The sequence below is a fragment of the Vanellus vanellus genome (assembly GCF_965231255.1).
Source record: "Vanellus vanellus genome assembly, contig: HAP1_SCAFFOLD_2210, whole genome shotgun sequence".
NCBI lineage: Eukaryota > Metazoa > Chordata > Aves > Charadriiformes > Charadriidae > Vanellus > Vanellus vanellus.
This window is the reverse complement of record NW_028126984.1, coordinates 1-15,470: the sequence shown is the minus strand read 5'-3', so window position 1 is coordinate 15,470 and position 15,470 is coordinate 1. Positions and strand designations below refer to the sequence as shown.

General features: G+C 67.2%; 1 protein-coding gene across 1 annotated transcript; it reads right to left on the bottom strand.

Annotated features, from left to right (window-relative positions):
* Window positions 1-168: 168 nt before the first annotated feature.
* Window positions 169-15,418, bottom strand: LOC309685584 (very-long-chain enoyl-CoA reductase; the record flags this gene model as incomplete). The annotated part of the gene is made up of 12 exons (XM_082501332.1): window positions 15,252-15,418; window positions 12,731-12,781; window positions 12,544-12,595; window positions 9,714-9,758; window positions 9,517-9,620; window positions 8,472-8,587; window positions 7,576-7,681; window positions 7,251-7,323; window positions 4,763-4,806; window positions 2,079-2,136; window positions 1,705-1,793; window positions 169-214 (listed from the first exon to the last, which is right to left on the bottom strand). Coding segments are annotated over exons 1-12 (799 nt in total), but the record flags the coding sequence as incomplete, so codon positions are not given.
* Window positions 15,419-15,470: the final 52 nt, after the last annotated feature.

Sequence of the window (15,470 nt, the reverse complement as noted above, 5' to 3'; positions counted from 1 at the left end):
GGGGATTTGGGCCGCTGGGGGTGGGACGCTGACCCCGGGGTGGGACAGAGGGCCCCGGGGGGGGTGACATGGGGACCCCGGGGTGGGACAGGGGGACACCCCAGAGTGCTGCCCCCCCCCCTCCCCCCCCCCCCGGTGCCCCCCCCTCCATGGTGCCCCCCCCCTCACCGGGCAGACACTGTGTCATGATGGTGAACCCGATCCAGGACCCGACCTGGGGGGGGGGGACACAGCACCCGTCGGGGGGGGGCAGTTCCCCCCAGGGCAGTTGTGCCCCCCCCCCCTCCCCGGGGGCTCCCCCCTTGTGGTGACACCCCCCCCCCCCCCCAGTGCACTGACACCCCCCCCCCGGGTGGTTGGGGCCCCCCCCAGCACTGTCACCCCCCCCGGCGGGTGCTGCCTCCCCCCAAAACAGTGCCCCCCCCCCCCCCCGACCAGAGTCACCCCCCAGTGCCCCCCCCACACTGTCACCTCCCCCAGTGCTGCCCCCCCCCCCTCGCCCCCCAGTGCCCCCCCAGCGCTGTGCGCCCCCCCTAAGCAATGTCACCCCCCCAATGCCCCCCCAGCAGTGTCCCTCCCCCTGAGCAGTGTCACCCCCCCCAGTGCCCCCCAAACACCCCCACACCAGTGTGCCCCCCCCCCCGGTGCCCCCCCAAACACCCCCCCAGCAGTGTCCCCCTCCAGTGCCCCCCCCCCAGTGCCCCCCCAATTACCCCCTCAGCAGTGTGTCGCCCCCCCAGCAGTGTCCCCCTCCAGTGCCCCCCCAAACACCCCCCCACCAGTTTTCCCCCCCCCGGTGCCCCCCCAAACACCCCCCAGCAGTGTCCCCCCCCCCAGTGCCCCCCCAAACACCCCCCCCCCAGTGTCCCCCCCCCCCCAGCAGTGTCCCCCTCCAGTGCCCCCCCCAAACACCCCCCCACCAGTTTTCCCCCCCCCGGTGCCCCCCCAAACACCCCCCAGCAGTGTCCCCCCCCCAGTGCCCCCCCAAACACCCCCCCCCCAGTGTCCCCCCCCCCCAGCAGTGTCCCCCTCCAGTGCCCCCCCAAACACCCCCCCACCAGTGTGTCCCCCCCTGGTGCCCCCCCAAACACCCCCCCAGCAGTGTCCCCCCCCCCCAGCAGTGTGTCCCCCCCCAGCAGTGTCCCCCCCCAGTGCCCCCCAAACACCCCCCCAGCAGTGTCCCCCTCCAGTGCCCCCCCCCAGTGCCCCCCCAAACACCCCCCAGCAGTGTCCCCCCCCCCAGCAGTGTCCCCCCCCCAGTGCCCCCCCAATTACCCCCCCAGCAGTGTCCCCCTCCAGTGCCCCCCCCCAGTGCCCCCCCAAACACCCCCCAGCAGTGTCCCCCCCCCCAGCAGTGTCCCCCCCCAGTGCCCCCCCAATTACCCCCCCAGCAGTGTCCCCCTCCAGTGCCCCCCCCCAGTGCCCCCCCAATTACCCCCCCAGCAGTGTCCCCCTCCAGTGCCCCCCCCCAGTGCCCCCCCAAACACCCCCCAGCAGTGTCCCCCCCCCCAGCAGTGTCCCCCCCCAGTGCCCCCCAAACACCCCCCAGCAGTGTCCCCCCCCCCCAGCAGTGTCCCCCCCCCAGTGCCCCCCCAATTACCCCCTCAGCAGTGTCCCTCCCCCCCAGCAGTGTCCCCCTCCAGTGCCCCCCCAAGTACCCCCTTCCCCCCAATGTGCCCCCCCCGGTGCCCCCCCCCCCCCCACCTCGTAGGTGTAGTTGGGGCAGGAGACGAGGAGGAAGAGCCACGTGAAGGGGTTGCGGGTGGGGTACGGGATCTTCCGCGTCTTCGAGCCTGTGTGTGTCGTGTCCCCCCCCCGGCACATGCGTGTGACACCCCCACACGCGTGTGACACCCCCGTACCCCCCCCCCCGCCCCCGCATCATCGCCTGTCCTCCCTGTGCCCCCCCCCCCCAGTGGGTGCTGCCACAGGCGTGTGTGTGGTCACAGGCGCTGTGTGTGTGCCCCCCCCCCACCCGAAAAGGGGCAGCCCTTTGGCCCCCCCAGCCCTGTGTGCCCCCCCCCCCCCGTGTCCCCGTGTCCCCCCCCCGTGTCCCCCCCCCCCCCGTGTCCCCTCACCGGCAGGGCGCAGGTTCCGCAGAGCCACGTGGATGGAGAAGTTGCCGAGTTGGCAGAACTGGATGGGGGGGGGGGACATATGGGGGGGGGCACTGAGCTGCAGGTGGCACCCGGACCCCCCCCCAACTATGCCTCCAGCACCCCAATGCCCCCCCCTGCACCCCAATGCCCCCCCAGGTCCCACTGGGACCCCCCCCAGCACCCTAATGCCCCCCCAGCTCCCACTGGGACCCCCCCCCAGCACCCCTCCCGGCACCCCAATGCCCCCCCAGCACCTCAATGCCCCCCCCCCCGCACCCCAATGCCCCCCCAGCTCCCACTGGGACCCCCCCAGCACCCCAATGCCCCCCCCCGCCCTCCAATCCCCCCCAGCTCCCACTGGGACCCCCCCCAGCACCCTAATGCCCCCCCAGCTCCCACTGGGACCCCCCCAGCACCCCAATGCCCCCCCAGCTCCCACTGGGATCCCCCCAGCCCCAAATGCCCCCCCCCCATCCTCCCACAGCTCCAACTGGGACACCCCCAGTACCCCAATGCCCCCCCCCAGCACCCCTATGCCCCCCAGCTCCAACTGGGACCTCCCCCAGCATTGCAATACCTCCCCCCAGCACCCCAAAGCCCCCCGGCACCCCAATGCCCCCCCTCAGCAGCGCAATACCCCCCCAGCACCCCAATACGCCCCTCCAGCACCCACTGGGACTCTCCCCCCCCCTCCCAGCACCCCATGCCCCCCCCAGCACAAACTGTGACCCCCCAGCACCCCAGTGCCCCCCCCAGCACCCCCATATGACCCCAGCACCCACTGGGACCCCCCCCAGCACACCAATGCCCCCCCCCCAGCACAAACTGTGACCCCCTCCTGCACCCCAATGCCCCCCCAGCTCCCACTGGGACCCCTCCCAGCACCCCAATACCCCCCCCAGCTCCCACTGGGACCCTCCCCAGCCCCAAATGCCCCCCTCCCCCATCCTCTCGCAGCTCTCACTGGGACACCCCCAGCACCCCTATGCCCCCCCAGCTCCAACTGCCCCCCCCCAGCACTGTAATACTTCCCCCCAGCACCCCAGTCCCCCCCAGCACCCCAATACCCCCCCTCCAGCACCCACTGGGACTCTACCCCCACCCCCAGCACCCCATGCCCCCCCAGCACAAACTGTGACCCCCCCCCAGCACCCCAATTCCCCCCCCAGCACCCCAATAACCCTCCTCCAGCATCCACTGGGACTCTCCCACAGCACAAACTGTGACGCCCCCCCCACCACCCCAATGCGCCCCATCACCCCAATACCCTCCCCAGCACCCATAGGGAGCACCCCATGCCCCCCCCAGCACTATATAATCCCCCCCAGCACCCCAGTTCCCCCCCCAGCACCCCAATACCCCCCCTCCAGCATCCACTGGGACTCTACCCCCCCCCCCCAGCAACCCAATACCCCCCCAACACCCATAGGGACCCCCCCCAGCACCCCAATACCCCCCCTCCAGCACCCACTGGGACTCTACCCCCCCCCTCCAGCACCCCATGCCCCCCCCAGCACCCCAGTTCCCCCCCCAGCACCCCAATAACCCTCCTCCAGCATCCACTGGGACTCTACCCCCCCCAGCACCTCATACCCCCCAGCACCATAATACCCCCCCAGCACCCCATAGCCCCCCAGCCCCCCAGTGCCCCCCCCAGCACCCCACTACCCCCCCTCCAGCACCCACTGGGACTCTCCCACAGCACAAACTGTGACGCCCCCCCCACCACCCCAATGCGCCCCATCACCCCAATACCCTCCCCAGCACCCATAGGGAGCACCCCATGCCCCCCCAGCACTATATAATCCCCCCCAGCACCCCAGTTCCCCCCCCAGCACCCCAATACCCCCCCAGCACCCATAGGGACCCCACCAGCACCCCAATACCCCCCCTCCAGCACCCACTGGGACTCTACCCCCCCCAGCACCCCAATACACCCCCAGCACCCATAGGGACCCCCCCAGCACCTCATGCCCCCCCCAGCACAAACTGTGACCCCCCAGCACCCCAATACTCCCCCCAGCACCCCAATACCCCCCCTCCAGCACCCACTGGGACTCTCCCACAGCACAAACTGTGACGCCCCCCCCAGCACCCCAATGCGCCCCATCACCCCAATACCCTCCCCAGCACCCATAGGGAGCACCCCATGCCCCCCCCAGCACAAACTGACCCCCCCAGCACTGTAACATCCCCCCCAGCACCCCAATAACCGTCCTCCAGCATCCATTGGGACTCTACCCCCCCCCAGCACCCCATACCCCCCCAGCACCATAATACCCCCCCAGCACCCCATAGCCCCCCAGCACCCCAGTTCCCCCCCCAGCACCCCAATACCCCCCCAGCACCCACTGGGACTCTACCCCCCCCCCTCCAGCACCCCATGCCCCCCCCAGCACAAACTGTGACCCCCCCCAGCACCATAATACCCCCCCAGCACCCCAAAGCCCCCAGCACCCCGATACCCACCCAGCACCCATAGGGACCCCCCCCAGCACCCCAATACCCCCCCTCCAGCACCCACTGGGACTCTACCCCCCCCCCCAGCACCCCATGCCCCCCCCAGCACAAACTGTGACCCCCCCAGCACCCCAATACCCCCCCCGCACCCATTGGGACCCCCCCAGCACCCCGATGCCCCCCCAGTCCCCCCCAGTACCCACCAGGAAGACGGCGAGCGCCAGCTTCACCTGCTCGTCACCGTAGGCTGGGGGACACGGGGGGGTCAGGGACACCGTCCCCCACCGCAGTGTCCCCCCACGGGGGGCACAGGGACAGGAGGGGACATGGGGGGGGGGTGTACAGTGGGTGGTTGGTGTGACAGGGGACAGGGAGGGTGACAGGGACGGTGACAGTGACGGTGACACTGACCCAGGGGGGTGTACAGTGGGTGGTTGGTGTGACAGAGGACAGGCAGAGGTGACAGTGGTGGTGACACTCACCAGGGGGGTGTACAGCGGGTGGTTGGTGTGACAGGGGAGAGGGAGGGTGACAGGGACGGTGACAGTGATGGTGACACTCACCGGGGAGGGTGTGCAGTGGCTGGTTGGTGTGACAGGGGAAAAGGGAGGGTGACAGGGACGGTGACAGTGATGGTGACACTCACCGGGGAGGGTGTACAGCGGGTGGTTGGTGTGACAGGGGACAGGGAGGGTGACAGGGACGGTGACAGGGACGGTGACACTGACCCAGGGGGGTGTACAGCGGGTGGTTGGTGTGACATGGGACAGGGAGGGTGACAGTGATGGTGACACTCACCGGGGGGGGTGTACAGCGGGTGGTTGGTGTGACAGGGAGAGGGAGGGTGACAGGGACGGTGACAGTGACGGTGACACTCACCCGGGGAGGTGTACAGCGGGTGGTTGGTGTGACAGAGGACAGGGAGAGGTGACAGTGGTGGTGACACTCACCAGGGTGGGGTGTACAGCGGGTGGTTGGTGTGACAGGGGAGAGGGAGGGTGACGGGGATGGTGACAGGGACGGTGACACTCACCGGGGAGGGTGTGCAGTGGCTGGTTGGTGTGACAGGGGAAAAGGGAGGGTGACAGGGACGGTGACAGTGATGGTGACGCTCACCGGGGAGGGTGTACAGCGGGTGGTTGGTGTGACAGAGGACAGGCAGAGGTGACAGTGGTGGTGACACTCACCAGGGGGGTGTACAGCGGGTGGTTGGTGTGACAGGGGAGAGGGAGGGTGACAGGGACGGTGACAGTGATGGTGACACTCACCGGGGAGGGTGTGCAGTGGCTGGTTGGTGTGACAGGGGAAAAGGGAGGGTGACAGGGACGGTGACAGTGATGGTGACACTCACCGGGGAGGGTGTACAGCGGGTGGTTGGTGTGACAGGGGACAGGGAGGGTGACAGGGACGGTGACAGGGACGGTGACACTGACCCAGGGGGGTGTACAGCGGGTGGTTGGTGTGACATGGGACAGGGAGGGTGACAGTGATGGTGACACTCACCGGGGGGGGTGTACAGCGGGTGGTTGGTGTGACAGGGAGAGGGAGGGTGACAGGGACGGTGACAGTGACGGTGACACTCACCCGGGGAGGTGTACAGCGGGTGGTTGGTGTGACAGAGGACAGGGAGAGGTGACAGTGGTGGTGACACTCACCGGGGTGGGGTGTACAGCGGGTGGTTGGTGTGACAGGGGAGAGGGAGGGTGACGGGGATGGTGACAGGGACGGTGACACTCACCGGGGAGGGTGTGCAGTGGCTGGTTGGTGTGACAGGGGAAAAGGGAGGGTGACAGGGACGGTGACAGTGATGGTGACGCTCACCGGGGAGGGTGTACAGCGGGTGGTTGGTGTGACAGAGGACAGGCAGAGGTGACAGTGGTGGTGACACTCACCAGGGGGGTGTACAGCGGGTGGTTGGTGTGACAGGGGAGAGGGAGGGTGACAGGGACGGTGACAGTGATGGTGACACTCACCGGGGAGGGTGTGCAGTGGCTGGTTGGTGTGACAGGGGAAAAGGGAGGGTGACAGGGACGGTGACAGTGATGGTGACACTCACCGGGGAGGGTGTACAGCGGGTGGTTGGTGTGACAGGGGACAGGGAGGGTGACAGGGACGGTGACAGGGACGGTGACACTGACCCAGGGGGGTGTACAGCGGGTGGTTGGTGTGACATGGGACAGGGAGGGTGACAGTGATGGTGACACTCACCGGGGGGGGTGTACAGCGGGTGGTTGGTGTGACAGGGAGAGGGAGGGTGACAGGGACGGTGACAGTGACGGTGACACTCACCCGGGGAGGTGTACAGCGGGTGGTTGGTGTGACAGAGGACAGGGAGAGGTGACAGTGGTGGTGACACTCACCGGGGTGGGGTGTACAGCGGGTGGTTGGTGTGACAGGGGAGAGGGAGGGTGACGGGGATGGTGACAGGGACGGTGACACTCACCGGGGAGGGTGTGCAGTGGCTGGTTGGTGTGACAGGGGAAAAGGGAGGGTGACAGGGACGGTGACAGTGATGGTGACGCTCACCGGGGAGGGTGTACAGCGGGTGGTTGGTGTGACAGGGGAGAGGGAGGGTGACAGGGACGGTGACAGTGACGGTGACACTCACCGGGGAGGGTGTGCAGTGGCTGGTTGGTGTGACAGGGGACAAGGGAGGGTGACAGGGATGGTGACAGTGACGGTGACACTCACCGGGGGGGGTGTACAGCGGGTGGTTGATGTAATAGGCCATCCAGGCGGCGAAGCCCCAGTAGTAGGTGCAGTTCTGGGGGGAAGCGGGAGGGGTTGGGGACACGCTGGGGACAACCGGGGGGGACACACGTGGTGGCCGGGTGACACCTGGGGACACCCAGATGCCGGTGCCCAGGGGCCACAGGCGCTCCCGTGCAGGCGCTGGGGAGGAAGAGGGTGACCAAAGGGAGACGGGGGGTTGGGGGGGGGGGGTTGGCCCATCCGGGGTGGGGGACAGGGAGGGGACAGCAGGGGGGGGGGGTGACACGGGTGACGCGGGTGTCACCTTGAAGATGTTGCGGAGGGGCATGGTGCCGTGGGAGAAGCGGTGGACGAAGAGCGTCTCCAGCAGGCGCTTGATGTAGTGGAAGGAGTGACAGCCGCACGCCAGGCTGGGGGGGGGGACACAAGGAGGGGGGGGACGGACGGACATGGGGACACAGGGCCACACCCCAGGGGGGACACACACACACATATGACACGTGCCCCGTGCCCCCCGTCCCCAGCTGCGCTGGCTGTTGTCCCCTCACTGCTGTCCCCAGAGGGGTGTGGGGACCCCCCTCTCAGCCCCCCCCCCCCCCCCCTCCAGTTCTCAGGACCCTCAATTCATCCCCCCCCCCCCCAAAAGCAGAACAACCCCCCAACATGGCCCCCAGCCCCCCCCTCCGGGCACCCCCCCCATCTCAGGACCCCCACTTCAGCCCTTCCCCCCCCCCCCCAAATATAAGGACCCCCAATTCAGCCCCCAGCGCCCCCCACATCTCAGAACCCCCCTATTCACCCCCTCCCCCCCCAGATATGAGGACCCCCAAATCAGCCCTCCCTGATATGAGAACCCCCAATTTAGCCCTCCAGCCCCCCCCCGGGCAGCCCCCCCCCCCCCAAGTCTCAGGACCCCTAATTCAGCCCCTCCCCCATCTCAACCCCCCCCCTTTCAGTCCCCCCCAAATATGAGGACCCCCAAAGCAACCCCCCAGGGTGCCACCCCCCCCCACCCCCCCTCCTTTCCCCCATGTCCTATGACCCCCAAATCAGCCTTCTGATCCCCAAACATGACCTCCAGCCCCCACGGGGCAACTCCACTGTCCCGTCCCCGTGTCCCCCCCCCCCCACACACCCCCCCCCACACCTCCCGGAGCCTCCAACACCCCCCGGGAGCCCCCCCAGGACCCCCCCACTGACTGGACGACGGGGTGGCGGCTGGCGGTGAAGTCGTAGCGGGGGCCGTAGAGGAAGGGGACGCGGAAGTAGAAGAGCAGGTAGATGAGCAGCGGCCCCGCGTACTCCGTCAGGAAGACCTGCGGACGGACAGACGGACGCACAGTGACACGCAGAGGGAGGAGGGACACGGGGTGGACACAGGGGGTGGAGGAAGCGGGGGACAGAGGGACACGGGGACAGAGGAGTGGATGGTGGGGGACGGGGATGGACAGAAGGACGGAGAGAGGGAAGGCTGGAGGGGGAGAGAGACAGACAGAGGGACACGGGGAGGCATGGAGGGACACGGGGACAGAGAGAGGGAGGCACGGGCGGACACAGGGACAGAGTGACATGGGGACACAGAGGGACGCAGGGACAGACACGTGGACAGAGGGATGGGGGTGGTTGAGGGACACAGGGACAGAGGGAGGCAGGGATAGACACACGGACAGAGGGATGGGGGGTTGAGGGACAGAGGGACACACAGAGGGAGGCAGGGATGGACACACGGACAGAGGGATGGGGGGGTTGAGGGACAGAGGGACAGAGGGACACACAGAGGGAGGCAGGGATAGACACACGGACAGAGGGATGGAGGGGTTGAGGGACAGAGGGACACACAGAGGGAGGCGGGGATGGACACACGGACAGAGGGATGGGGGGGTTGAGGGACACGGGGACAGAGAAGTGGATGGAGGGAGGGACAGAAGGACAGACAGGGACAGAGGGATGGATGCAGGGATAGACAGAGGGACACAGGGATGGATGGATAGATGGCCGGACAGAGGGACATGGGACCAGACAGAGGGACAGACAGAGGGTTGGAGGGACAGACAGATGGACAGAAGGACATGGATGGATTGAGGGAGGGACAGAAAGACCGGATGGAGGGCTGGAGGTGCACAGGGGACAGAGGAGCAGACGGAGGGATGGCCAGACGGACACAGGGAGGGACAGAGGGGGACACCAGGATGGACAGAGGGACAGACAGGAGCAGAGCAGGGGGACGGACAGAGGGACGCCTCACCGTCACCCAGCTGATCTGAGCCCCCAGGTCGCGGAAGTAGAAGGTGGCGGTGGTGCCCACGGGCAGACTCTGCAGCACGTCCTCGTCCTTCAGGGACCTGCCCTCTGCGGGGACACGCGCCCTGGTGACCCCTACCCCGACGGGGTTGGGGACACCTCAGGGACACCTCGGGGACACCCCGCCGCGGTGGCACTCACTAGGGTCCAGGCGCAGGGACTGTCTGGCCGGGTACCACTGGGGATCTGCGGGAGAGAAGGGATGGCGTCGGTGGCATTGCGGGGACACAGGCGTGGTGGGGACAGCGATGGCACGGGGACAAGGCCCTGGTGATGAGAGGGGTCCCCAAGACCCCATGATGGATCCCCGGTCGCTACGGGGACCTCAGTGTCCCCATGAAGGGTCCCCACCCATGACGGGGGTCCCCATGGCCACGAGGAAGCTCCCCAACCACAATGGGCGTCACCAGAGCCCCATGACAGGTCCCTGGTGACACCGGGGACCGTGATGGCCCCATGACAGCACTCTGGCCATGATGAGGGTCCCCCAAACCCCATGACAGGTCCCTTATCACAGTGAAGGTCCCCACAAACCGAAGATGGGTCCCCAGCCATGACAGGGGTCCCCATGGCAGGTCCTCCATCATGATGGGGACCGTGGTGGCCCTGTGATGGGTTCCCGGCTGTGACAGGTCTCTGGTCATGATGGGGGTTCCAGGGACGCGTGATGAGTCCATGGTCACTATTGGGACCCCAATGTCCCCATGAAGGGTCCCCAGACACAACAGGGGTCCGCACAGCTGTGGGATGGGTCCCCGGTGATGATGAGGGTCCCCACCATTTTGTGACAGGTCCCCAGCCACAATGGTGACCACGATGGCCCTATGATGGGTCCCTGTCCACGATGAGTGTCCCCACCACTCTGTGACAGAGGTCCCCATGGTGCCATGAAAAGTCCCAAGCCACAATGAAGGTCCCCATGGCCCCGTGATGGGTCCCCAGCCATGATGTTAACCATGATGGCCCTGCGACTGGTCCCCAGCTGTGACAAAGGTCCCCACCACCCCATGAGGGGGGTCCCCATGGCCCTGTGATGAGTCTCTGGCCATGCTGAGGGTCCTGAAGGCCCTGTAATGGGTCCCCAGCCACAATGGTGACCACAACAGCCCTGTTGACAGATCCCCAGCCACAATGAGGGTTCCCATGTCCCTGCGATGTGGGTCCCCATGGCCCCGTGACAGGTTCCTGGTCATGATGGTGACCACAATGGCCCTGAGACAGGTCCCCAGCCACAACAAGGGTCCCCACATCTCTGTGATGGGTTCCCAGCCGTGATTACACCGTCCCACACAATATCCTGGTCTCTAAATTGGGGAGATGTGGATAAGGAACTGCCTGGATGGTCACACTCAAAGAGTTGCGGTCAACGTCTTGATGTCCAAGTGGAGAGCAGTGATGAGTAATGTTCCTCAGGGGTCACTACTGGGACCGGTGCTGTTCAACATCTTTGTCGGTGACATGGATGTTGGGATGGAGTGCACCCTCAGCAAGTTTGCCGATGACACCAAGCTGTGTGGCGAGGTAGACACGCTGGAGGGTAGGGATGCCACCCAGAGGGACCTGGACAGGCTGCAGAGGTGGGCCCAAGCCAACCTCATGCAGTTCAACAAGGCCAAGGGGAAGGTTCTACATCTGGGTCAGGGCAATCCCAAGCACAAATTCAGGCTCAGCAGGGAATGGCTGGAGAGCAGCCCTGAGGAGAAGGACCTGCGGGTGCTGATTGACGAGAAGCTCAACATGAGCCAGCAATGTGCGATCACAGCCCAGAAGGCCACCCATATCCTGGGCTGCATCAAAAGCAGTGTGGCCAGCCAGGTCAAAGGAGGTGATCCTGCCCCTTTACTCCACTCTGGTGAGACCCGATCTGGGGTACTGCATCCCGCTCTCGAGTCCCCAACAAAAGAAGGACATGGACCTGCTGGAGTGTGTCCAGAGGAGAGCCACGAGGATGATCCGAGGGCTGGAGCACCTCTCCTATGAGGAGAGGCTGAGAGAGTTGGGGCTGTTCAGCCTGGAGAAGAGCAGGCTCTGGGGAGATGTTATTGTGGCCTTCCAGTCCCTATAGGGTCCTACAGGAGAGCTGGGGAAGGACTTTTTACTGGGGCATGTAGCGATAGGATGAGGGGGAACGGCTTCAAACTGGAAGAGGGGAGATTTAGATGAGATATTAGAAAGAAAGTTTTTACTCTGAGGGCGGTGAGCCCCTGGCCCAGTTTGCCCCGAGAAGCTGTGGCTGCCCCATCCCTGGAGGTGTTCAAGGCCGGGTTGGACGGGGCTTGGGAGCAACCTGGGCTGGGGGGAGGTGTCCCTGCCCGGGGCAGGGGGTGGCACTGGATGATCTTCAAGGTCCCTTCCAACCCAAACCATTCTATGTTGACCATGATGGCCCTGTGACTGGTCCCCAGCTGTGACAAAGGTCCCCACCACCCCATGAGGGGCATCCCCATGGCCCTGTGATGAGTCCCTGGCCATGCTGAGGGTCCCCAAGGCTCCATGACGGGTCCCCGGTCATGATGGTGACCACAATGACTCTGTGACAATCCCTAGCCACAATAAGGGTCCCCATGTCCCTGTGATGGGGGTCTCCATGGCCCCGTGACGGGTCCCTGGTCACGATGGTCTCCACAACAGCCCTGTGACATGTCCCCAACCACAAGGGTCCCCACATCCCTGTGATGGGTCCTCAGCCATGATGTTGACCACGATGGCCCCGTGACCCGTCCCCAGCTGTGACAAAGGTTCCCACCACCCCATGTCAGAGGTCCCCATGGCCCCGTGATGGGTCCCTGGTCATGATGGTGACCACAATGGCCCTGTGACAGGTCCCCAGCCACAGCGAGGGTCCCCACAGCCCTGTGATGTGTCCCCAGCCATGATGAGGGTCCCCACCAAACCACAGAGTGTCCCCAGCTGCCACAGGGGTCCCTGGCAGAGGGTCCCCTTCCTTGTCACCATCCCCATTCGTACGTACGGGCCTTGGTGAAGAGGCTCTTGATCTCGGCGATGGTGGCGTGGGGCTCCACCTGCGGACAACCGAGAAGCCATCGGGGGGCTGCTGCGACACCCCTGCCTCAGTTTCCCCTTCCCCAAGCCCTCCACCCAGGGGGACAGGGGACAAGGGGGAGGGCACGTGTCTGCCCCCCCCCCTCTCCAGGTACCTTATCCAGGAAGCAGAGCTTCTCCCGCGTCCGGGCATCCAGGATTTCCACCTCGAAGAAGAGGACGGCTTTTTTGATCTTCTTGGCGGGGGGAGCCTGGCGCCACAGCCCCAGGATGGGGGACAGGGACACCTGACCCCCCTCGCGGGGCAACCCCGCTCCCTCCATGTCACCAGCCCCCTGGGACGCCGCGGGGACGCCGGCGCGCCCAGTCGAAACCCGATCGGGCCCCGGGGAGCTGCTAAATATAATCCTGGCCCCCCCCACCACGGGGTGGCTCTTGGCCCTGGTGGCCCTGGAGGTGGCCCCGGAGGTGGCCCTGGAGGTGGCCACGGGAGGGACAGAGTCACCCAGCACCCGGGGAGGGACGGGAACTGGTGGCCAGCGGGGACAAAGGGGACATGAGCGTGGCAAGGGCGGACGTAAGGCTGGACCCCCCCTGCCAACACCCTCAGGTCCCCAAGGTCCTCGGTGGCACGAGGGTGGGGACAGGCCTGGTTGACGCGTGGCCACGCGGCTGGATGTCACCCCTGGGTCACCCTGGGGGGGGACGGGTCTACGTTACCATGCGACACCACAACGGGACCAGACGTCTGTCACCCCTGGGGACACCACGATGGGGACAGAGGTATGTGACCCTGCGACACCGTGACGGGGACAGGGGTCTGTCAACCCCAGGGACAGGGGACACCACAATGGAGACAGACGTATGTCACCCTGTGACAACATGACAGGGGTCTGTCACCCCTAGGTTGCCCTGGTGGGGACAGGGTTATGTCCCCCGTGAGACCCAATGGGGACAGAGATCTGTCACCGTGGGACACGTTGGTAGGGAAAGGGGTTTGTCACCCCTGTGACACCCCAACGTGGAAGGGCATGTCATCTTGTGACACCCTGACAGGGGACAGGCATCTGTCACCCTGTGACAGCTTGGTGGGGACAGGAGTCTGTCAATGCCGGGACACCCTGAAGGGGACAGTAGTATGTCACCCCTGGGGACACCCCAAAAGGGACAGGGGTATGTCACCCCCAGCACACTCTGGCAGGGACAGAGTGTGTCACCTCTGTGACACCAGTATGGTGGACAGGGGGTCTGTCACCCCTGGGGACACCTTGGTGGGGACAGGGTTATGTCACCTTGTGACACCCCAGTGGGGACAGGGGTCTGTCACAATGTGCCACCCCCATGGGGATGGGGTCTGTCACACCCCATCAGGGACAGGGTTCTGTCACCCCAGGAGGGGGCTGGAGAGTGTGACACCCCCACAGCTGTGCCAAATGAGGCACGAGGGTGCCCCGAGCGTGGTGACGGTGACGGGGCCGGGGGGGGGGAAGGTTTATTTTGGCTCTTCCCCCCTCCTTGTTGGGCCGCGTCCCACCCGCGGCGGTGTCACCGTCACCGCCGAGCTATGACAAACATGTGCCTGAGGCCCCGGTCCCTCCTGCTGCTGCCGCCAGCAGGACTGGGCCCCCGAGGGGGAGCGGGGGGGGGCTTCCCCCTTGTCACCCCCATGATTTTGAGTGTGGGGTCCCTGGGGCGCCCCCCAGGGGGGGGTGGTGGGTGACACCATGGCGGGGGGGGTGACACCATGGCGGGGGGGGGGGAGGGGCCCATACCCAGGCTCCGCTTCTCGCCCCCGCCGGTGGGGTGCGGCAGGCAGCCCGACGGGCCGGGCAGGCCGAGGCTGGCAGCGCCGCGGGCAGGAACCGCCCTGCCAGCCCCCACGCTGCCGTTCCCCCCTCCCCGGGGCCGGGGTGGGGGGAGGAAGTCCTGCCGCTGCAGGCAGCCAGGCTCTTCCCTCCCAGCGGGCCGCCCCCCCCAAGCGCCATCACTGAGGGGACCCCGAGCCCCCCCTCCACCCCCGGGGGTAACACCTTGGCTCGCCTCCCCTGCGGGACGGGGCCGTGGGCGGCCGCCACACCCGTTTCCATCACGGCTGCCGTCACCCTCCGCCTCACGGCGGTTGCGACAGGGTGTGCAGAGCGAGGCGCGGCCATGACAGGCCCAGGCAAGGCCCGGGGGGGGGTGGTGGTGGGGAGCGGCTGGGCCCCGCTCAACCAGCCCGAGCGCCATGAAAGCAGCCCAGGCCCCACAGAACCAGCCCGGGCCCCATAGAACCAAGCCGGGCCCCACAGAACCGGTCCGGGCCCCGCCGAACCGTCCCGGGCCCCGTTATACCATGCCAGGCCTCACCGGAGGGACCAGGCCGCACCCTCGCACCCGCCACTGCGCATGCGCGACCCCCCCCCGTCCTGCTGCGCATGCGCGGCCTGCAGCTCCTGGGGTCCCCCCCTCCGGAGGCATACGCGCACCGGGGCCCCGCCCACCCGTGCCCCGCAGCCGCACGCATGCGCAGTGCCCCGCCACCGCCGCACGCAGGCGCAGTGGCGCGATCCCCGGGGCGGCCGGCGCATGCGCGGAAGGGTGGCGGCGGCGGCCCGCGGGCAACGGAGCGGGGTCGGCGGGGCTGTGGCCATGAGGGGGAAGCGGGGAAACGTGGCGGCGGGGCCGGGGCCTCACCTCGTAGTGCTTCATGGCCGCCGCCGCTGCTCCGCCGCCGCCGCTCCCGCCGGGCGCCCGCTCCCCCCGCCCCACGTGACCCGCCCGTTTCACCTGGAGGGCGGGGCCCACGCCGCCGCCAATCGCCGCCGCGCGGGTTCGTGGCAAGCAGCCAATCAGGGCCCGGGGGCCCGGCGGCTACGCCCCCGCGCTCTCACCCTCCTCCCCACCTTAACCCCC